Below are 25,095 nucleotides of genomic sequence, written 5' to 3' on the forward strand. Positions count from 1 at the left end.
TTAATCAGTTTTCATATTTTGTGAGCTATATGGGCTTTCTATTCTCTTTGTGAGGCCTTGGTTCCAACCAGGGCTTGTTTTAAAAACTATCTTTTTATAACGGCCCAATACATATTCCTTATATTATTAAACATAAGCCATAATTTGGGTATATATTCTTCTCAGTTTCCTGTGGTCTATGAGGAAATAGAGGATAAAGGTAAAGACACTTAGATTTAAAATCATATAGACTTGGTTTCAAATTCTAGCGCCGCTTCCTATGAAGATAATCTTAAGTGGTTTAAGAAGGGTGATCCTTACTTTTCTGATCTGTGACAAATGAGACAATAATATAATCCAACTAAAAGACAACCAATATTAAATAGGATGAAGTTAATTAAATTGTTAGCATCATGTCCAGCCTCTGATAGACATTTAGAATTATTGTCTCATGCATACAGCCACAGATTACAGCCTGATTGTAATTCTTCTTTAACATATCAGATCTTTTGATTCCAATATATACTTATACATTGGCATGGTATTTCATTATATTAACTTGCCTTAATATATTTTACTGATCACCTCTATCATTGAGGGACACTTCTAATTTGAGTCATATAAAGAAAATGGTAATGAATTTAGGTATGCCTAATTTACATATTCATCTTATTATTTCCTTTGAAGGAATTTCTGAATCTAAGAAGTAAGATAGTTTTGGGGATTTTTGTTATATGCCAACTGCTCCTCAGAGATATTCTACCAATTTTTCTATTCACTGTATAATCTCCAATCAAGCCTATAATCTTTGCTTTATCTGCCATTATAGCAACTGATCTAAAGTGAAAATGTAACTATGTGACTTTTGAGGGCCCATCTTTCAGCTAGACCCTACTAAGAAAAGAGGCCTGGCTCCTTTTGGGAAAAATGGGGTCCACATCTGATAAGGCTCAAAGCTGATTTCTGATGCTATGTTCAACTCCTGGAGGTGTTCAGGGGACCAAGTCTACTGCATGCCAGGCAAGCCTAAATCCCTGTATCAATTATCTGGCATGAGCCCAATGATTTCTTCTTTTGTTCCTGTCTCTTCATGCGTCTCACATGGCCAATTGTCCTCAACTGTCTCGAAACATTCTCATGTAGATACTTAATAGATAACTTCACACTCAACTGGCTCAGATTAAAATCGTTGTCTAACCTACCTAGTTTCAATTCTATTTTTTTTGATTTCTCAGACGAGAAACTTGTTATTATTCCCTTCTCTCCTTCTCTTACAAGTCAAATTATTTCCACTAATAAATACATATGGCTGTAGTCTCAAATGAGATTAGAATTTGAGTTTTTCACCTCCAGTACTACTATTACAATGCTCTCTAACTTGTATTAAGACAGAATTGCAACATGACTTTCCTATTGTTCTATTCCTGCTCCCTTAGATTCTATTCTCAACACAATAATTTTTAAGATACAACAGATTTATGGATCATTTCTAAAACCTCCCTGATAACCTCCCATCTCACTCAGGAGAAATGCAAATTCCTAACAATTAAGTCTACTAGGTTTTGTAAAGTTCTTTGTAAACTTCATTTTAGTGCCCTCTTCATAGTTTCTCTGAAATAAAAAATTTAACTTAATAGTTTAATTTCCAATAGTCACTGTGATTTTCTATAGTCAGTGAGTGATTCAGCCTTCATGGAAAGTGAAATCGAGAATAATAAAAAAAAATAGGAATAGAATTGTTATATAATCCAGTGATTTCACTTCTTGGCATTTATCCACAAAATTCAAAAAACAATTTGAAAAAATATATGCACATCTATGTTCATCACCACACTTACAATGAATAAGGAAAATATGGGGAAAAATCCAAACATCTAATACAGAGGAATGTATCAAGAAATTGTGGGGGCCAGAGCGGTGGTGCAGCAGAAGGGTGTTTGCCTTGCATGAGCTAATCTAGGATGGACTGCGGTTTGATCCCCCAGCATCCCATATGGTCCCTCAAACCAGGAGTGATATGTGAGCACATAGCCAGGAGTAACACCTGAGCATCACCGGGTTGTGACCCAAAAACCAAAAAATAAATAAATGAAAAGGAAATAGATAGATAGATAGATAGATAGATAGATAGATAGATAAACTAAAATCTTATGAAGTTCTAAAAAGGAAAAAAATTATGCAATTTGTAGCTGCACGATAAGATGAGAGGATATTATCAGACAGAAGAAAAAGGACAGAAAAAGAATAACCTTTCTCATATGTGGGACGTATAGATACATAGAAAGCTAGCACAAAGGTAGAAAGGCAATGAATGGGAGAATCACTCCATACAATTGAGTGGGGAAGAATGACAGATGAAGCGTACTTGAAAACCTTAGGAGAGAGAGGGCTATACTGGTGATGGGTGCAGTATTGGGATTATGTGCATGAAAAATAATTATTAAAGCATTATAAACCACAGGGTTTCAAAAAAAATGTAGAATTTCTGGACTATCAATTGAATAGAGCAAGAGATTCCCCAGGCACATTCTTCTGCTTTTTTTTTAAATTATTATTTTAGAGTATGTATCACATAAAAAGATACTATAAAATCTGCTCTAATCTCTTTTATTTATAGAATCTAAGTGATATAGTCAAAAGCATTCATTATCACTTTTGTTCAGTAAAATATTTAAAGTGACTACATTAGTGCCTCACACATAATAAAGACACACCTACCTAAGACATTAAAATAAGTGAATATGACATCCTAGGAAGTTCTATGTGCTTTAATTTTGAGCTACATATGCAAGATAATTAGGATGTGTATAAGAACCAACAAGACAGAGTGGGGGCATGGCTCACAGAAAGATAACAAGTTCTCAGGCAAAGATAGCAGCTACTACTCAGATGCAGGTAACTGTAACCCCAAGGAAATTTCCCGGAGTCACAGGAAAGCTCCCATATCCATTTAGACAAGATAGAAGTCCACATTTTATTAAGTCTTTTCACTGTTAAATTCTAACAACCAGTAGAAGTGCAATGAGAAAACTAATGAGTGACTCACCACATAGCCACAATATTTGATATTATCTTGTACTTGGTTGCTTTGTAGTTTGCTTGCGTATATATTTATTTTCCTTCAAACAATGATAGATACTTGAAAAATAATGTTGGCAAATGATTGAAATGGCATTGTTAAAAATATATATATAGGTCAAATGGACCTCCACTCTGAGCCAGAAATCACCTATTGGCTACTACTCTACAAGCAAGCTTTCTCTGTAGGCTAATTTGGTTTTTCAGTTTCTTACATAAAAAACACCAGTGAGGGGCCCGGAAAGATAGCACAGCGGCGTTTGCCTTGCAAGTAGCCGATCCAGGACCAAAGGTGGTCAGTTCGAATCCCAGTGTCCCATATGGTCCCCCGTGCCTGCCAGGAGCTATTTCTGAGCAGACAGCCAGGAGTAAACCCTGAGCACGGCCGGGTGTGGACCGAAAACAAAACAAAAAAAACAAAAACAAAAACAAAAAAAACCACCAGTGAGTTTACAGATCTCAACTCTTCAACCTATTGAATCTTTTTCAATGCCCAAAATAAATTTCTCTCCCACGGGTCAGGTTTCTCTCAAACACCTTAGCACTAGGATCCTCTCTCTCTAGTCCCTCTTCTAGTTCTCAAAGTTGAACACCAGCTCCATCTCTCTTTTAATATAAAAAAAAACAAAAAACAAAAAACAAAAAAAAACGAGGCAGGGGTGGGGGATAGGTTGTTGCCACCAAGGTAGTTCTTGTCAAGTAATTTTTTATTAGTTAAATGAACTGCTGGATTTTTCAAAAGATTCAACCCTGAGAAATTAAAATCACAGCTAATACATGAGAAAAATGGTTTAAATCCAGGTTTAAATTTCAGGCTTTAAAATGAGAATATAACTTCTAACTAGCAAGTACAAAAATAATTTTTAAATCAGACCATCAAACTAAAACAAACTATTGGCATCTCAACTGAAACAGCTTTTTTCTGTAAATGACCAAAAATTACTTGGGTTTCAGCTGCAAGAATACTTTTTAGGTTTGTCAAAACTAAACATTTTTAAATCAAGGCAACAATTCAGCTTCCTAAGATATTGTCTGTACACAGACTAATACTCTGTAAGTCTTATGAAAAATTTGAGAAAGGAAATATTCATATATCAACAAAAATTTTGAAGCATGCCTTTTCTATAAAATTTAAAAAGACATCACAAAAAAATCTTTTTTAACCTATTAAGATTCCAAGACTTTTCTAAAAAAAAATAAAACCACCATTCACAATTATCCCTTGTTAAGTTTTATATTTTAGAGCTATTTCAAAACTATTGAAAAATGAATGATAAGAAAATGTTTTAAGTATAAGAGTTACAAATCAATATGTTATATAAATACAGTGAGTAACAATATATAATGGATACTTACTGGTTCCCTAAGTAGGCCAACGCAAAAAAAAAATAAAATAAAATAAAAAAAATCGACCAATCATTACATTTCCACATTATTCCACAAGATGTCAGCATGTAACTGAATATCCTCAATAGTGGTTCTGGTGGTGGTAGTGGTGGGTGTGCATAGAATGTCTTGCAGGGATATTCAGGGAGAATAGAACAATAGAAACCCCTTTTTCTCAGTCTTCAACTGTAACTTACTTCAAAATTGTATTTTCATGAATATTCCATTATTTGAATTTCAGTTCTTAAGAGATTTTTAGAGCAATTTTTAGATATTGATTTTTTAATTAAAATATTTTGAGTTTCTTCTTTGCAATATAATTCTTTGCAATTTTTTTCTAATTGTAAATTAAAAACCTTCAAGTATTTATTGAAGTCTAGGAAAATTCTTCAGCATAATAGAAACAATGACCTATTTGTCTATTTGTTCTTTTTCTCCCATTGACAGATGAGAAAATTGAAGGAAAAATAAGAAAACTCAAAATACATCAAACATTCAGTGGGCATTTGAAGTGTGTGTGTGTGTGTGTGTGTGTGTGTGTGTGTGTGTGTGTGGTGTGCGCGCGTTTGTGTGCATGCACATGTATGTGTATTAAGGGTGCGTAGAGACATAATAGTATCTTGTTCCCTTTCTTTGTTCCCCCTTAACAGCTCATTTGCTGAGTCATGAATACCTGAGAAATTATCAACACTGATTCTCAGAATAGTAGAAAATACAGTTATCCTAGTGATACTAGGAACTATACTAGTGATACCAGGAACTATAGATCTATAAATGGTAGTTTCAAAAATTCCCTTAAATTTCTTGACTACATTCCTATTAAAAACTATTCAGAAATCTGTATAAATACACATCTTCACATTTTTCTTACATCATTTGTATTCTTCTCTTGCTTTTCATATTTTTCTCGATCGTGAGCCATTTTCTTCAGCAATTTCTTCCTGGCTTTTTTCTCTTTTTTCTGGTGTTCTGTGTTTAGTTTTCTCACTTGGTTAAGAATAAATTTGGGGATCTACAAAGAGTGAAAATAAGTTTGGAGAGAAAAAATAAAGCACCATATTATATATTTTTTCTTAAAGAATGATTTCCAAATTAAATATGAAAAACAAATACTTTGACTAAAGGATGATTCAACCATTTTGTAGGTATTATTCAATACATCTGTAAGCCAATGCAGTGTTTTATCTTGTTTTTCTAGATGTAAAGTGCAGTTAAGTAGATAAACCTATGTACCACTCCAAAAGAAAGTTAAAAATCGCATAACATAGGTACAGAGGACCACATATTCTAGCAGCCCTGGGGGTGAGGGAAGAAGTTATGGGAGATAGGACAAAAACGGAGGTGTAGGGAGGACAATTTGGTGATAGGAATCCCCCCTGATTTTATGTAAATATTTACCTAAAATATTATTGTCAACAATATGTAAGCCACTATGATCAAAATAAAAATTATAAAAAAAATTAGCAAGTTAAAAAAAATCGCATAACATAAGGTGAAGTACAAGAACACAATGTCATCCCATGTCACATATACAAAGATAAAAAACTGTCGAGTATAACATCAGGGATCAGTATAGTGACTTTTATTCCCTATAGTGGTTTTTGGCCTAGTCTCAACTAATCGTAAGTGCCTTCAGTACACATGAGCCACTCAGCTCTCCATTATCAAATGAGGGGAAAAAAATCATCTAAACAATACCTAACTAAAACCTAGCAATTATCTCTAGAAAATTTTTTTTCTTAGAAATCCTGTTGGCAAAATATTTTTTGTTCGCTTGTGTTTTGGGGGTGGGGTGGGGCGGAAGGAAGTAGATTTAGGGATTTACACTTAAAAGGTGCTCTGGCACTGAGCCATAGTCCGACCTCCACATCCTCACCTCCTTCAAAAATCACGCACCTGAAACTCTGAAACACTACAGGAATTTTAAAAACTGGAGTTATACAAACAAACATTAATTTTTAATCATTTGAAATCACTTCTACCAATTCTTATTTTTTAAAGAGAATATAATAATAAAAAAAGACTTCAGATCTTAGATATCAACGCTTATTAACAACATTTAAGTATATATACTTACTGTCCACAGAATTTGTTGATGTTTGATCAATAAGTGCATGACATTAGCTGTCCCAGCTGCCATTCCAAATTCTTGCTGTTCAGTGGATTTTAATCCTAATGTGTGACTCATGAAGAGATTGGGGGCCATGACCATTGCCACATTCGTTACTGTCATCTTATTTTTCTCTCTCTTGTCTATTACTCTTTGAAGAAATTCAAGCAGAGCCTGAAACAAAAAGGATTCTAAGGTTACTAATGTATAAAACACTAGGTGATTAAAGCACTATAGTATATAGAACTTTAAAATAAATTATATATAACCAGATTTCTCTACACAGTCACAGCCAAAATATATTGTCAAGCTTCTCCACTGTGTTAACACCCTCAGGTGGTAATTTGTTTTTATAAAGAACCCTGATTCTTGAGAATGAGACTGAAAGGACTCACATCTGAAGGACGTAGTGGGGGAGAAGGAATGGTGTAGTAATTTTACTCTAGCCACTGGAACCATGGAATGCTGAAAAGAAGCTTAAAATATCACACAAATATGTACTTGCTTCAAGAAGCACTGTATAAAATTTATCTCTAAGATTTTTTAAGTCCTTTTTAAAGGTTCATTCATCCTCAGTTTCATTTGTTGAAGAATTCAATAGCTGACTGACATGAAATCTGAAATGAATGGGGATTGTGATGAGAGGAATGGAGAATAGAGACCAAATATTTTAATTAAAACAAGTGAATGAATAAAAAGGAACTTTTTATCAGCACAGGCTAGATTATGCTAAACGGAGGCTACCCATTTCCTATCCCTAATGCCACCAGCTCATGTATCCTCTGATCTTCCTCTACACACACAAAAGCCACAGAAGTTCAGATCATCTTTCCCTTGGAAAGCTTGTCTTTAAATTTTATTTTGTCATCTTTCTTAAGTCTAAAAAAATAATAACAGTACAAGTTACCAATGTTACTTTACATAAGATTATTTTTCCAAATTATCAGAGAAATCCCATTTAATCTTCACTGGTGATAATAATTATGCCCATTTTACAGGTGAGAAAACAGTCTCTCTGAATGACAGAGGCCATGTGGCTAGGAAAGGATAGGGAAAACATTTCATCATAGGTATTTCCTACTTTAGCTTTTTTTTTTTTTTTTTTTTTTTTGGTTTTGGGTCACACCTGGTGGTGCTCAGGGGCTACTCCTGGCTGTCTGCTCAGAAATAGCTCCTGGCAGGCACGGGGGACAATATGGGACATCGGGATTCGAACCAACCACCTTAGGTTCTGGATCGGCTGCTTGCAAGGGCAAGCACCACTGTGCTATCTCTCCGGGCCCCCTACTTTAGCTTTTTAATTGAAAAATCATTATTTCATGTTTTGTCTAAAATTCCTACCTGAAAACATCAAATAAACTATACTACAGTAGAAAAAGAAAAAGACATAAATTCTCAGAAGACTTCAAGGTGGTGAGTGAAAAAAAGAGAAGGAATTCTTCAAAGTACTATCAGATAGATTTTGAACACAGTTTAGCTGCTAGATAGACTGTAACAATTAGAAACAAACCAAAGACATAGGTTAGGAATCTAAGGAAGAGATTTATTTTCAATAATAAGAGAAGAGATTAATTTTCAACACAGTGCCAAAAAGTTAAACTGTAATTTAACCCTAAAATTCTAAAAAAGAAAAATGTTTCCTCAAAGGAGAACAAATCATTGATAAGCTGTGAAAAATATTTAATTTTATTTAGATATTTATTATTTTCTTAGACCAAAATTAAGAAAGATAACAAAATAAAGCTAAATAAATTTAAAATTTTATTTATCTTTTTAAAGACAAGAATTATAATTTATATCTACTTAAACATATAAATTACAGAGATTAGGTAAGAAGTCACTTCAAATGTAATGCGACTATAACATAATGTTATTCAAAATATGGTTATCAAAATACTAGCAATATTGGCATTTGTAAATACTAAATTTGTAAAATGTTAGCCACTGTTACAAAAATCTTTAGATGTATTTTTCTCTTCAGCTGAACATAAATTATTTTCTTTTTTCAAGGAAATTTTTATTTTTTTTAATATTTTTTAAAATCATTGTGATTTACAAAGTTTTTCATAGTTGTGTTTCAGACATACAATGTTTCAAAGCTAATCCCAACATCAGTGTTGATCTATTTCTACCAATGTTTTTAGAATACATCCCTTCCCATACCACGACCTCTGTACCCCAGCCTGCCAGCATAATAGGCCCATTTTAAGTTTCGATTGCTAGAGTTTGTGTCTCATGATTTCATTGTTGTTGACTTTGGCTTAAATATTTAGTTCTGTCCCCCCCCACTTTGATTTTTGGGCCACATCCAGGGAAGCCCAGGGTTTACTCCTGGCTAATCGTTCAGAAATGGCTCCTGACGTGGGGGACCAAATGGGATGCCTGGGATCTTCCACGACCTCGATCAGCCACGTACAGGTGAACGCCCTATGCTGCGCTTTAGTGTAGGCCCCTAGTTCTATCCCTTCTTAAAGAAGGAATATTAGATATTTAGTTCTGTCCCTTCTGGGATCACCACTTGGTCCCTATCCCCATCATTTCATATTTATGTTTCTTCCGCCACTCAGTTTCTTTCCTTCTCTTATCTATTTTCTGTAGCCAAGAGTATTCGAGACAACTCTCATTTAAACCAATGCATTTCTTTATGCAATTACTCTAAATACCACATATAAGTGATAGCATTCAGTATTTATCATCCTTCTTCTGACTTAAATTCATTTAACATAGTATCTTCCAATTACTTTTTAAATATAAAACCTATACCAGTGAGTTAAATATCACCAGTGAGTATTAACACATAACTCTATGAAAACTCAGTTTGAATTCGGTCGGTTACCAACCAGCCTGCATGGAACCTAAAGGCTTACTTTCCAAAATCTAAACATTGGACATCTCAGATATTTAAAGTGTACTCTTTTGGAAGATTTGAAGATAGGTATTTTAGCCTTCTAGGTCTAATGAAAAATGAATGTCCTAAATTACAAAAAAAATATAAACAAGAACCAATATCAACATTGATCTGTTACCATGTCAAAAGTAGGTGTGATAGTTGTCCTATATATATAATATTAGGACAGTTAAAAAATACCATTTAGGGGGCCGGGAAGGTGGCGCTAGAGGTAAGGTGTCTGCCTTGCAAGCGCTAGCATAGGATGGACCTCAGTTCGATCCCCCGGCGTCCCATATGGTTCCCCCCAAGCCAGGGGCGATTTCTGAGGCAATAGCCAGGAGTAAGCCCTGAGCGTCAAGTGGTGAGGCCCAAAAACAAAAACAAAAACAAAAACAAAACAAAAAAAAATACCTTTTAGACTTAGAGTCTTCACCCCTGCCCCCCATACATTTATATATCTTGGTACTGACACCTACCAATTATAGATTTTGGTCAAAATGTGCTATTTAGCATGGTATCTCTAAGCCATCCATGAACTATATAAAAAAAATCTACAACATACAAGTCATAGTCAGAACTTGTTCCTCCAATTAGCAACTGGCAGCAGTACACTAACACCAGAAAAAATATAGGGAATGTTATGTGTTTATGTTCCTGAAATTCCCCGTGATAGGTTTTATCTTCTCTTTTATAGGTCTAAATTTTATGACTTTCATCTTTCATATATAAATTCTTGTCTAAAACCTTAATTAAAGTGAAATCTAACTGCCTAAAAACTTATAGAAACTTAAGTTACATGTTTGTACTTTCCAGCTTTTTCCCCCATATTTTATTATAGTTATTTGATATTTACTAAAATGTTTTTTTATTAATAATTTTTATTTTGACCAAAGTGGATTACAAATCTTTCACAGTAATATTTAGGTACATAGTGACATTGAATCAACTTTTAAACATAAAATAATGTTTTCCACCTTACCTTATGGTCTCCTAACTATTCTAAAATAAAACAGTTTAAAAAAAATTCTTAGTGTCTCTGGAACTCAGAGGATCAAGTCAACAATGAGTAAGTGATAGATCAGCCTTACCCAGAAGTAATTGCAACAAATATTTACTCTTTCAAACATCTGGTTTTGGGATCAGATTGATAGCACAGTGGTAGGGCATTTGCCTTGCACATGGCTGACTCAGGACAGATCTGGGATTGATTTTTGGTATCCCATATGGTCCCCCAAGCCAGGAGCAATTTCTGAGCGCATAGCCAGGAGTAATCCCTGAGTGTCACCAGGTGTGGTTCAAAAACAAACAAACAAACATCTGATTTTATTTTAATGCACGCATATTTGTAATTAAAATGTGACTATCGATAACTTTGTGACCTCGGTGACCTTATAGACAGGTTTCTTTAATCAAGTAAAAAAATATGGTACTTCCTATTTTTAGATAGTTGTAAAATACTTTGTCCAATGCACTGTTGGCAAATAGAGGACACTCTGAACTGTAGTCTCCACTTTGCTGTCTTTTAAGGCCATATTGCCCTGGTCATATAAGTTTAAACTGAATTGATGCTAGAGTTGGCCTGTATGTCAAAAGCTCATCAAAACAAGACAATTTGCTGCTTCACTTTTAATTATTTGACTGTGAAGCAAAAAGTATTTTATTCCCCGCCCCGAACATAAGTGATCAGAATAACCTTAGTAAGTTCTTTTGAAGGAATGTAATGTTTATATTTCTGTAAGCTCATGCCTGTCTCACCTAGCAATGTTGAGTCCTAAGATTCATTCCATGGATATGAAAGAACTATTACCCAGTTTCAGTTCAAGCAAACTAATGAGGCTCAAAAATACTTGCTCAATATTTACCAATAGGTATTTCATTTTCTTAATATGCTTTATTTTAAATAGAAAAAAGTGTAGATGATGATGAATGGGGCAAAGCTTCCTCCTTTATCTTGTATTTAAAATGTAAGACTTAATATAAGTTTTTAAGTTAAATTTTTTAAGTTTCCTCTTTATTTTGTAAAAGTTTATTATTCAATCTTTACAATAATTCAACTATTCAACAAGTTTCTAGTTAAAGAAAATATATCAATGTGTAACATCTCACTTATTAATATAAAAGCCTTTACACTTAAAATAAATGGCATTAAATCAATCATTATACCAAATTACTTTAAAATTATGACATAAATCAAAAACTCAAGATAAGAAATACCTTAGAGAAATAACAAATTTTTGAGCTGGTTTGTGTCTTGACTAAGCAAATATTTTGAAATCATTATGATTTATTTTAGACACTACTGCCTTAAACTACAAATGATCTTAACTTTGAAAAACAGTAGGATATGTCTGATGAGGTTTAGGTTTTTTTAAAACATTTATTTTTGGGGGGAGGGGACACACCCAGGGTTATCCATCACTTGCACTCATTCCTGACAATGCTTAGGGATTGTGATGCCAGGGATTGAACTCAGGTTGGCTGCATGCAAGGAAAATTCCTTAACTGCTATATTATATCTCTGCCCCAACATTCATTTTTAACTGTAGTAAATGAGTCCATTAAATAAAATTTGGAAATTGTATAAAAATAGGGAAATAAAGAAGAAAAAATCATCCTTGTTTCCATTACCAATAAGATCCAGATACCTGCTTTTGGTAGAAAAATATTTTAGTAAAAATAAGATGAATTTACTCATTCTAGGAAGTGACTGCATCTCTGCCTGATATATACTTTCTTTGTTTTATGGTGCATATTCTCCATCTTGAGAATGCATTACAGATCTGCTTCATTTGTGAACCTGGCTCTTTCCACTATGGGTGTAAAATTCTCTTTCTCTCTCCTTATCTCCTAAATAAACATATCTTTAACAAATAAGAAAACAAGACACCTATTAATATCATTACTAACTTAATAATTAGATATTAAATATTAAAGATCTTTTATTTTTACCATCTGTCCCTCTTAAAAAACATTACTTTCTTTACAAAGTTGTCTACTAACATTTCTATGATAAGCACACAATATTTTGCCACAAATAATAAAATATTGTTTAGTTTAAGGGCTATTTAATGTAAATGAATCAAGCTGACCTTCAGTGTGTCTCTGTTTGCATCAGGCAGGAGAATGACAAGAAGGTTCAAGGCCTGCAGTTGTTGTGTCCTGGTTGGAAGCTCTGTGGATAGATTAAATAGTTCTGAGACCCATTTTTCAGTGAACAATTTACCTTCCTTTCTTATTTCAGTTATTTAAGGAAAAAGTTATTTTGGCATAAGCATTTTAGAGAAATGTAACACACAAGGATTGAGCAGCGTGTCTTATTGCGAGTGTGTTTGTGTGGAAGACGGAGAAGCAGCTGCTGCTTTAGAACTTCCTCTCTCTCAGAATGTTCATTTCCAACTGTGATCATATGACGCATGGCCTTATGTTTGCAGACACACAACAGTGCTTTGGAAATAATTTTAACTTTCGTGTCATAATTACTCCCCCTATAAAGTGATACAGAAATTGAACCCCCAGTGTTTTGGTGATAGGGTGCATCTGTGACAATGAAGTTCATTTCCTTTAACGGTGAGTGAACAAACTCAGGGTATGGGTCTATCAGCCTCAAAAGAAACATGTAATACAGAACTAGGAACAAAATAGGTATGCAATAAATATTTGTGAAATATAATGAAAACTCAAAACTCAGTAATAAAAACTCAAAGTAGCAGCTTATTATCACATACTCATTGACAGAAACCTTTCTCCCATTTAAGCACTAATCATCAGTATTTAGTAATATCCACCCTGTTAATCAATATCCAAGGAATATAAATAAAATAGCAGAACTTAATCATTAAAACACAATCAAAATTAAAATGTGACGATTCCACTCTACCCTAGAAATTCTATAATGCAGTTATATTCTGAACATTCTGTTGCTAATGCTGCTAGATCCTAGAGTATTGTTATTTTTTTAGAGAGCAAACCTATGTTTATTTATAAACAAGAATTATTTATACATCAGTTCTGACTATCAAATCTGACTTTTAATGCCCTCTCCCTTTTTTTTTCTTGCACTATGCCCTGGCTACAAAATTTCTTCTGTTGGTATCAAAGTACAGTTTTCTAAAGAAGCATATTTTCTTATTTGGAATAAAAACAATAATCAGTAAGTAAAGCATTCTAGATGATTGGTAAATCATAAGCTGATATAGTTAAGATTCTTTAAAACAAAACTAAAATAATATTGATGATTTTAGCCAAACACAACTCTCAGGAACAGTATCAAATGATTTTTCTTTTTTTTTTTCTGTCCCATCTACCCCTAGAGCCAAGAATAAAAATCAAAGGGGTAGAGGATGAATCCTAAAAATCTGTAATGACTTAAAATGACCCAAGAAAAGCATATCAAAAATACATGCTGTAAGAGAACCTTAGAACTGTCTTGGATTATCTTATGATTTATCATTATCATTCACTGTGCCCCTGTTTTACTTTCAACAGTGTCCAAATTTAGAAATTAAAGACAGGACAGTAGAATGAAGTTGTCCTTCTTCAATAGATTCTCCAAATAAATATGAATATTTTGACAATATAAAACCTCTTTAGATCTCTGTGTTCACTAGACAAGAATTGAGAGCTATTCAAGGCATTCATTTGGAGTCAACCCAAGACCACAAAATGGCAAGGCATAAGTTTGTTGCCTTCCACCATTAAGGCAGCCAAATGATTTCTTCCATGTTTCAGATTTTTAAAGACATAATCACAGATTCTGCCACATCTTTTTGTGTTTCCATGATAACTGTTAATCCACAGCTTCTCTAGTAAGTGTTGCTTTTAACACTTGGCAAGAAAAATTTATCAGATATGTGACTCATTGTTAGTATAAAAGATATGTGAAGTTCCCTGGTTGCTACAGTAAAATATATTGTATTATTTAAGGACTATCTAATTATCTCTCTTTAGAGAGAACAATCTATTATTTATCTCTCAGAGACATATTTATGAACATAAAAGAAAAACAAAAAAACAATGTGTGGCACTTGAGTGCCCACTGACATTAGTAAATCAAGATGTTCCTTTAAATATAGCTGGTTATCAGGTTTGTGGTGCAAAATGTCATTAAGAATATTAATTTGGATGGCACCAGCATAAGACTGGATGACACTTACTCTGGACATTCTGGAAGGCTTTGAGATATTCAACACTAAGTAGTGGCTGAGGAAGCTCCCGAATGAAGTGCTTCAGCAAGCTGGCTGCATCATGCTGCTTGACACTTTCCCAATTAAAAGTCCCTTCATAAAACTTTGCTTCCAGTTCTTGGCAGAAATTCTGAAAGACAAAAAAAAAAAAGAAAGCTAACAGAAAAGTGCATATTTTTCCTGTTGAGAAAGTGATACAATTCCTATTTTGCCAGAGATTCTTCTTCAGAGGAGACACCTGAAAGTACGAATAACCTACTACTCCAAGTGTACTTTTCCAATGGAAAATTGTGCCTAAATTTCACCACATCAAAAAATTTTTAAATAATACTTATTTTTTCTGGGTACCAATAAACATTAAGAATTATTTTTTAAAATCCTAGTTAAATACCAACAGGCCTAGCTACACATCTCCTGAATTTCTGCTTGCTGCCCCAACTCTCGGGTAAGAATAACATCTTGGCCTACATCTACATGATATTTTGGAATAGGAACAATACTCCCCCCTTTTCCAGTTATGTGCAAGCAGCCTATATACAAGGTTTCTGCCATATCAGTTAGCTAATCTCTACATTTCTTGAAAATTGCAGCCACATATGCACACATGCCACAGCTCTTCTCATAAAATCTTACAGCTTACATTTATATTCATGTAACTGGCTGAAGACAAATAGGTAAAGAAAAGAGGATCTAAGAGCATGATTCTTCAGCAATTCTGGAAATTGGGGAGGCATTAACTAACTACTAAGATTTATACCTCAGGATAGCAGTAGAGCAGCAAATCCAAAGGGGAAGATAGGAAGAAGCCCATCAAGCTTAATAAGCAGAAATAATAACCAAAGATTCTAACAGTATTAATAGGCTCTAAAAATTCTCAGAGAATGACTTTAGTAACACCATGTGGAGAACATTAAATGAATTCAAAGAAACAATTGCATAAAGAGCAAATCACAAAAAAAGATGAATGAAAATGAGAATAATACAACCTGAAGTGGCAGAAATGAAGAATATGGTGGGTAATATGAAAAATTCAGTAGAAGGTTTCAGCAGCAGAATAGCAGTAATTGAGGAAAAGATTAAGGAGCTCCTAGGTGAGTTAGAAGAAACCTCTAGAAGACAATAGATGGAAAAAACTGTTTTGAAATAAGTGATCGACACATCAGAATTATTGGATGATGTCAAAGAAACAATATAATCATAAGAGCTTATGAATAAAAGGAAGGGAAATTAAATAGTTAAAGAAATCATAGATAGGGGCTGGAGTAACAGCACAGCAGTAGGATGTTTGCCTTGCATGCAGCTGAACTGGAACTACCAAGATTTAATCCATAGCATCCCAAATTGATCCTGCAGGACCAATTTCTGAGCCCAGAGACAGGAATAATCCCTAAGTGCCACTAGGTGTGGCACCTCAAAAAATGAAATCATAGGTAAATTTTTTCCAAGTTTTTTTTTTAAATACAGGCAACCAGACACAAAAGACTAAAGATTCTTAGTGAAAACACAGACTCAAGAAAAACTCTTAGACACATAAAACTCAGAATAACAAAAGCCCTAAAAGATAGATTAAATATTGAAAATAGCAAAGTACAAAAAGAGAGGGCCAGAGAGATAGCATGGAGGTAAGGCATTTGCCTTGCATGCAGAAGGATGGTGGTTTGAATCCCGGCATCCCATATGGTCCCCTGAACCTGCCAGGGAGCAATTTCTGAGCATAGAGCTAGGAGTGGCCCCTGAGTACTGCCAGGTGTGACCCAAAAACCAAAAAAAAAAAAAGAGTACAAAAAGAAAATTACACTGGATATTCCCTAAAATTCACAGAAGATCTATAAAATGAGTCTATGAGCCAGATGAAATTGAATAAATAGAACAAAAACTCAACGAAATGAACACCAAGAATACTTTATCTTGCTAGATCACCTTTCAGATTTGAGTAAAAGACACATAGCTTAATGAGCAGGTAATAGCTTGGTAACTTCATAAAACTTTAAAAACAGTTTTGCAAGAAGCATTAAAAGAGCTTCTTTAAAAGACAATGTAAACATCCTAAAACTTGGCACTATAGTTGACTCTGCTAGACTAATAAAGATATGTTCACTCCTATTATACTAAGGGATTTTACATGGTTTCAATAATGAAGCATTGTTTCATTTATATCCAGTGCTCTATATCTGATCAGATGATTTTTTATATATTCATGGATTTTTATTTATTTTGTTTTGTTTTGGGGCCACACCTGGCAGCGCTCAGGGGTTACTCCTGGCTGCATGCTCAGAAATCGCTCCTGGCAGGCTCAGGGGGGACGATATGGGATGACAGGAATCGAGCCAATGACCTTCTGCATGAAAGGCAAATGCCTTACCTCCATGCTAGCTCTCCGGCTCCTGATTTTTTAATATTTTACTTTTAATGTAGTTAAGAAATACTTACAATATTTTATTTTCGGGCCACAATCTGGTATTGCTCAGGAGTTATTACCAGGTCTGTACTCAGGAATCACTACTGGTAGGGTCAGAGTACCATATGGGACACTGATGGCTGATTCTGGATGACCAAGTGCAAATCAAATGCCTTACCCACTATACCAGGGTTGGCTACCAGGGTTGGCGAACACGCAGCTCTCGAGCCGCATGTGGCTCCCGGCCAAAATGAATGTGGCTCTTTGCCTCTTCTCATTGTTTTGTCTACTGTGGCTCTTTGGCAAGTTTGGCTTTTGTTCTGCTGCTTCTGAGGAGGGACCTCTGAGGAGAGATATCCTCGCGCAGTCCCGCCCCCAGGCTGCGGCATCCCGGCTCCCATCTCTCGGAAACAACTGCATGGGCCAGCGAGCAAGGACCAGTGTGGCACATGTTGGGTCACATCTTGCCGTTAGTTCTTAGTGTGGAGGACGCAGCACACCCTCACCATCAGTGCAGGATTTTTGCCCTCACTCAAAATGGCAAAATGCAATGTGTTTAATATATTATTGTTAAAATTATATGCTTTTGTGTGACTATTTGTCTGTCTTGGCAGGTCACTGAGTAGTGTGGCTCTCTGACTCTCACAGTTTAAAATTTTGGCTCTTTGTGTCAAACTTGTTCTCACCCCTGCACTATACTATCACTCAGGCCCTCTAATAATATCCAAATAGCCATGCCTTAATATTTTTTAACACAAAGATAATTTCCCTGGGGCTGGAGAGATAGCATGGAGGTAGGAGGTTTGCCTTGCATGCAGAACGACAATGGTTCAAATCCCAGTGTCCTATATGGTCCCCCGAACCTGCCAGGAGGAATTTCTGAGTGTAGAGCCAGGTGTATCCCTGAGGCACTGCTGGGTGTGACCAAACAAAACAACAACAACAACAACTAAAAAAAAAACCAAACAAACAAAAACCCAAATAATTTCTCTTTCTTAGGTTAAAATATATTCTTACCCTTAAAATTTTCTTAATTCCTTAGGGATGCATAAATATACCCACTCTACAATCGCTGTCACACCAATGTCCAGCTTCACTGCTTTTCCACTAATCTCTGCAGAGACTCATACCCACCAAAAAAGTCCAAGTATTTCAGTTTTATGGGTGACATCTTTAAAGATGTTTGAAGCCAGGTCATGTTAACTTCTTATAAGCTTCTATACTTCCAGAAGTTCAAATAACCATGCCCACAATCCAAACTTTTCTGGCATTAGTTATTCCAACTAGCATAAATAACTAGAAAATAAATACCTTCTGAGGGCCTCATGAACATCACTGTCGCCATATAAGCTCATCAGCCCAGATCCAGAGATCCTTAAAATTTTGGACTATAGAGATACTTATGCAGTCATGCAACATGCCATAATTGAAATATTGTTTTCTTAGTATGAGTATACCAAGTTTAAGGTGAATTTATCATAAAAGCCACAAAAACTCAACAAACAAACCCAACAGTAGAATGCTCAACTAGCAAAATGTCGCTTAGCAGACCTTCAGACAATGATAAAATGATCCCGTTGAGAAAAATGGAGATTTTCAAAATTCTTCTTTTGATGAACTTTTAACTGAAAATCCTACTACCATTTAATTATACCAAGCAATATTAAGTAAATTATTTGTACCTACCAACTTGGAGTGGGGGACTTAGAAGAGGATGAGAAACTAATGACATGGATAGAGGGAATGTTACTCTGGTGGTGGGATTAATGTTGGAATATTGAATGCTAGAAATAACTGTGTTATGCAAAACTCTGTAAATAAATGTCTAAAAGAAATTTATTTTCCCTCTCTCCCTTTAAAAGTGACTAGACAAAATTGGAGGAAAATTTTGTTGTGTATACAGACCTGTGTGGCTAGTAATCTTATTTTGACTTCTGAATAAGCAATCTAAAAGAATCTCAGAATCTACTCAAATTAAAGGCATTGGTAATCTTACTAAAAATGCAAGAAAGTAAACTAAAAACATTTTAGAATGTACTAAAATAAAGGACATCCCAAGAAAGAATGTTATTGAATTATTCTGAAACCTGATGTTAAAAATTGATCATCAGAAGTCTTCCCATAAACAAATGTCCTGGTACAAGATAGATCCACTAATAAATTATTTCAAACCTTTCAAGAGGATTTTCTGCTAATCCTTTTCAGGTTCTTCCAGGAAATTGAAATAACAGAAACACTCCAAATACAGACAGAATTGACTCCAAAAAAGTGAATTTCAAGTGAATATCCTTAATGAATACAGATGTAAAGTTTCTCAACAAAATTCTAGCAAATAGAATCCAGTGCTTTATCAAGAAGGTTATACATTATAAACAAGTAGTATTCATTCCAGAGATGCAAGGGTGGGTCAATAGATGCAAATAAATTAATACACCAATTAAACAAAAGAAAATATAAAAACATCAATATATGCAGAGAAAGCATTTGAGAAGTTCCAACACCCATTCATGAGATAAAAACTCTCAACAAGATGGGAATGGTAGGAACTCTTCTCAATATAGTTAAGGCAATTTACCACAAGGCCATGGCAAAAAATATACTCAATGGGGAAAACTGAGAGCTTTTTCTCTAAAATCTGGCACAAAACTAGGTTCACACCTCTTGCAAGTCCTATTCAATATAGTGCTTGCCAAAGCAATAAAGAAAGAAAAAGATATCAAGAGCATCTAGATAGGAAAGAAAGAAATCGAGCTCTCAATGTTTGCAGATGACATGATACAATATTTTAAAAATCCTAAAGACTATCGCAAAATGCTTCTAGAAACAAAATATTTGTATAATAAAGTGCCAAGCTACAAAATTTACATGCAAAATTCCATGTCTTTCTTATATTCAAATAATGATAGGAAACAAACAGACATTTAAAAAATCCCCTTCACAATTTTGTCTCAGAAACTCAAATACCTTGGAGTCAACTTAAGTAAAAAGATGAAAGACATATGCAAAGAAATCTACAAAATGCTTTTCCAAAAAAATAAAATAGGACAAAAGTAAATGGAGACATATACCATGTTCATGGATTGGGAGTATTAACATAATTAAAATGGTAATATTCTCCAAAGAATTATACATATTTAATGCAATCCCTCAAAAGATAACCATGACATTTTTTCAAAAAAGTGGATCAAACACACCTGAGAATCATTTGGAACAATAAATGCCCACAAATAGCTAAAAAAATCCTTAGCAAAAGGAAGATGGGAGGCATCACTTTCCCCAACTTAAAGTTTTACTACAAGCAATAATATTTAAAACACCATGGTAAATAGAATAAAGACTGATCCTTAGATCAATAGAATAGACTGGAGTAATCAGAGAATGACCCCCATATATACAATTAATTGAATAATCTCACTCATATGTGGCATATAAAAAATAAAAAACACTATGGTAATAATATCCAGAGAAAATAAAGATGAGGGTCAGAAGGACTAGCCCATGATATGATATAATATGAAGCTTGCTACAAAGAGCGTTAAGTACAGTTAAAACACTAATTGTACTAATAACTACCATTAAAATAATAGTGAGAGACAGAAGCAGAATGCCTATTCCAGAGAAAAGCATGGAGTGGGCCTGGGGGAGGTAAATGGGGGACACAAGGGGCGGGAAAGTTGCACTAATGAAGAGTGGTGTACATTCTATTACTTATCCCAACTACAAACATTTCTGTAATCATGGTTTTTATTTATTAATTTAAAAATCTAAAGTGAGGGGTGCTGAGAGATAGGACATTTGCCTTGTATGCAGGATAGTGGTTCAAATCCTGGCATCCCATACGGTCCCCGGAGCCTGCCAGGAGCATTTTATGAGTATAGAGCTAAGAGTAACCCCTGAGCACTGCCAGGTATGACCCAAAAAAATAACAACAATGAAAAATCTAAAGTAATTAAATTTTTTAAAACTTTTTTCACTATTAACAAATTTAATACTTGTAGGAATTATCAATTTCAGGTAATTTTTTAAATATATAGTCACGATATTAATTTTAAATATATATCAGCAAAAAATCTGGGAATGAGTGGTAGCACAGCAGTAGGGCATTTGCCCTGCATGTAGCTGACACAGGATGGACCCCAGTTTGATCTCCAGCATCCCATATGGACCCCTAAGTTACTGAGCACCAGGGGTTGCCTGAGTGTTTTTTGTGTGGCCCAAAAACAAACAAACAAAAAAACCCAAAAAATTATATAATTTTTGGGAAAGTATTTTATCCAAATAATCACTAATTTAAAATTCTATAAATTTTCAGGTGTTCTGTTCTTTTATCTATACATATATTGGTATCTCAATTTCATACATCTATAGGTATCACTACACCCATAATAAATTTTTTTTTTTTTTTTGGTTTTTGGGCCACACCCGGTGACGCTCAGGGGTTACTCCTAGCTATGCGCTCAGAAGTCACTCCTGGCTTGGGGGACCATATGGGACGCCGGGGGATCGAACCGCAGTTCGTCCTAGGCTAGCGCAGGCAAGGCAGGCACCTTACCTCCAGCGCCACCGCCCGGCCCCAATAATAAATTTTTAAAAAATATCTCACATATAAAATAAAAAAGAAACATTGTAAGGGAACTACAACTGCTCAAAGTCATGAGAACTTCAAAATTTGTCTATAAAACTTAAAAGAAAGGTTAGGAGGGGCCACTAAAAGATTGGTAGAGGGAAGCAGTTTCATGGTGTGGTATTGAAATGGCATATGCATGAAAAGTACACTTATTCCAGATATCATAATAAAAATGTTTAAAATTTAAATTAAAATACAAGCTTAATCAAAATCTTAGTTAAATGAATTTTCTTTTTGTGGGGTGAGACAGCTTAGATACAATGAATTTCATTCAATAAATCACTAAAAATCAATTCTAAATTACCTAGTATATTATATAACAAAATGACTCGACCCATCTCTGAATTTAAAGCAATGACTACCTCTGATGAGTCAGCTTGGGAAATAGAAAACCAAATCTTATAGCAAATGAAGCATGAAAATACATCAATATAGCTGTCTAAGAAGCAGAGGGAGTAAGTAACACAGCCATCCTCCTGCCAGCTGCAGAAAACAGTTTGAGCCAAAGTAGAATTAGAAATACCTAATTCATTTACCTCAAGGACTCAAAAATTTGCTAGACAAATTATCAATAATAAATCAATTTACTTTCATAATGACCATTTTACATGTGATTTATCACTGTGGCATAAATCTTAATATGTTAGAAATCCATCAAATTTATGTCACCACTTTCTATTACCTGAAGCTTTTCTTTCCAAAAATTCTCTTTTGTATTTCAGGAAAGGTAAATTTATTGTATTTTCCCCTCTAAATAACTTCATCCTCTGTTCTAATTATTTTTTATAACTGGTAAAATTAATAAAGGTGAACAAAAATTGAAGAAGTGAAGAGAGGCAAGAGAGCATGATGAGTGAAGAAAGGAAGAAGAGTAGAGTGGGGGTAAAAGGGATAAGGGGATGATATACAGATATGTTAGAGAGGGAAAGAGAAAGATGGAAAAAGGAAAAAAGTGAGAGAAACAGGAAGAGAGTAGGATAACACAAAATAATCTGGTATGAAAGGAAGGAAAAAAGACAACATTTTCTGCCTATTATTATAAAGAACTAGCTGCTTCAAATTTTACTATGTGGCAACAGTCTAAATTTAGGAGTTAAAATAGTTAAGTCTACTCAATTGACCTTTGAATTTACATTTAGTTGAATAGTATTTTTAGCCATCTGTAACAAAGTAAACCACACAGTATATTCAATATTCTCGCAAAAAAGTCATATGTGATTATCACTCTTGCAAGTTTGCCACCACATTCTGCTAGTGAGTGTTATGAAAAGTGAACCAAGAAATTATATACTTGCTGACATGGAAAGTTATATAACCTGATTGTAAGGGAATTTTTCTCTGTACAGAAAGGTAATTATCATAAGAACATATCTCAAACTCACATCCAGTCAGTCTATGACTGACTGACTGGTGATTTTGTCATAGGTATTCCCCAATAAAGTGAGACAAAATCAAGACACAAAAGAAAGTTGCATTTCTTTATACAAATAATGACTCAGAGGGAAAGAGATCAAAGAGTCTATACCATTTTGGTGTCTAAAACTATCAAGTACTTAGGAATCAAACTAACAAGAAAGGTCAGAGACCTATACCATAAAACATTCAAAACACAAGAAAAAATTAAAGAAGACCTAAGGAAGTGGAAGAAAATTCCATGCTCCTGGGTTGGAAAAATAAATATCATTTAAATGACCATCTTACCTAAACTATAATATAAATTCAATACAATCCCTATTCAAATTTAGACAACATTCTTCCAGGAGTTAGAATAATCAATTATAAACTTTCTGTGGAATCATAAAAGAACTAGGCTAGCCAAATCCATACTGAAAAACAAGAAACTGAGGGGCAATTCATTACATAATTTGAAGCTCTACTACAAAGCCACAGTGATCAAAACAGCATGGTACTGGAATACAGGTTTTCAGACCAATGGTTCAGAATAGAATATTCAATGACAATAAAACCCAAATATATGGTCAATTAATCTTTGACAAAGGAGCTAATAATGTGAAATAGAATAAAGACAGTTTCTTCAAGAAATGGTGCTGGAATAATTGGATAATCACATGTAAAAAATAATGATTGAACCATATCTCACACCTTACACTAAGTCAATTTAAATTGGATTAAAGACCTGGAGGTGACTCAAACCCATAAAATTCATTGAGGAATACATAGGCAGTATAACTGAAACCCAACTACAAACATACTTGTAATCATGGTGCTCAAATAAAGATATAAAAAATATAAAGATAAGGAACATTTCTGAATTAACTAACAGTTTCCAAAGTTAAGATCACACATGAAAACAGCAGATTATGTCACTCTGTATTTTTTAATAAAATAATTTTATATTTGCTTGAGATTAATGTCACAAAAGAAAATAAAATAACAATCTGTTTAATTAAATTTTTATTATCTATTCAAATTCTGGTTAAATAAACATGATTTGGATAAAATCTAAAACAAAAAATAGCAGAACACTCCAAGAGTTAGACCTCAAAGAAATAGTCAATGATTAGAATGCCAATGCAAGAGACATAGCATCAAATCTGAATAAATGGGACTACAATATCAAACTAAAAAGTTTATGTATGGCAAAAGAAATATGGGCTAAAATGAGAAGACAGCTAGTGAAATCAGAGAAATTTTTTGCATTCAACACATGAGATAAATGTTTGATATCTAGAATATACAAAGTAAACACAAAGGTTAACTCCATTAAACCCAAAAACTTCAATAATGGGAGAGGAAATGAACAGACACTTCTCTGAGGAAGACCAACAGATGGCCAACAAACATGTGAAAAAAATTTCTCATCATCACTTATTAGGAATATCCAAATCAAGACAATAATGAGATATCATCTTATACCAGTGATGATGGCATATATCAAAAATACAGGGAACAGTCTCTGTGAGCAAGATTTAATGAAAAAGAAACTATCATCCACTGTTGGTGGGAATGCTGCTCAGTCCAACCCATATGGATAACAGTATGGAGCTTTTTCAGTAAACTGAAAATTGAGCTACCATACAATCCAGAATCCCTCTTTCACGTATCTATCCCCAGGATAGAAAAACATTCATTCAAATGGATAAAACACACACACACACACACACACACACACACACACACACACACACACACACAATAACCCAAGAAATCCAGTTAATGAGTACTGTAAAAGGAATCTACACCATAAAGCATCATCTAATGGGTCTTGAGCTTCCATATCCTTTCCTGAAAGCAAACCAGTTGGACATGGAATCCCAAAGCAAAAGAACATCCTCCAACATTGCTTCGGCCCAGGAAGAAGCTGCCACCATCTCTGCTACTTATGTGCTCTTGGCTGCTCCTTTTCTCCCACCTTCCTTAGCTATAGACTGGTCTTTGTTATCAGATTTGGTTATTGAGAGACCCTCAGTTTGAGGATATTTC

At 34.3% G+C, this 25,095-nt stretch overlaps 1 protein-coding gene across 1 annotated transcript in view; it reads right to left on the bottom strand.

Moving 5' to 3' along the window:
- ARHGAP18 (Rho GTPase activating protein 18) overlaps positions 1 to 25,095 on the bottom strand; it is a 184,485-nt gene that overhangs the window by 14,103 nt on the left and 145,287 nt on the right. Inside the window, exons 9-12 of the mRNA XM_049771105.1 lie at positions 14,597 to 14,756; positions 12,533 to 12,615; positions 6,521 to 6,727; positions 5,315 to 5,455 (exon numbers count right to left, since the gene is read on the bottom strand). Coding sequence (XP_049627062.1) covers positions 5,315 to 5,455; positions 6,521 to 6,727; positions 12,533 to 12,615; positions 14,597 to 14,756 — 591 coding nt within the window. The remainder of the gene's footprint in view (positions 1 to 5,314; positions 5,456 to 6,520; positions 6,728 to 12,532; positions 12,616 to 14,596; positions 14,757 to 25,095) is intronic.

Source organism: Suncus etruscus, chromosome 4 (genome assembly GCF_024139225.1).
Source record: "Suncus etruscus isolate mSunEtr1 chromosome 4, mSunEtr1.pri.cur, whole genome shotgun sequence".
Lineage (NCBI taxonomy): Eukaryota > Metazoa > Chordata > Mammalia > Eulipotyphla > Soricidae > Suncus > Suncus etruscus.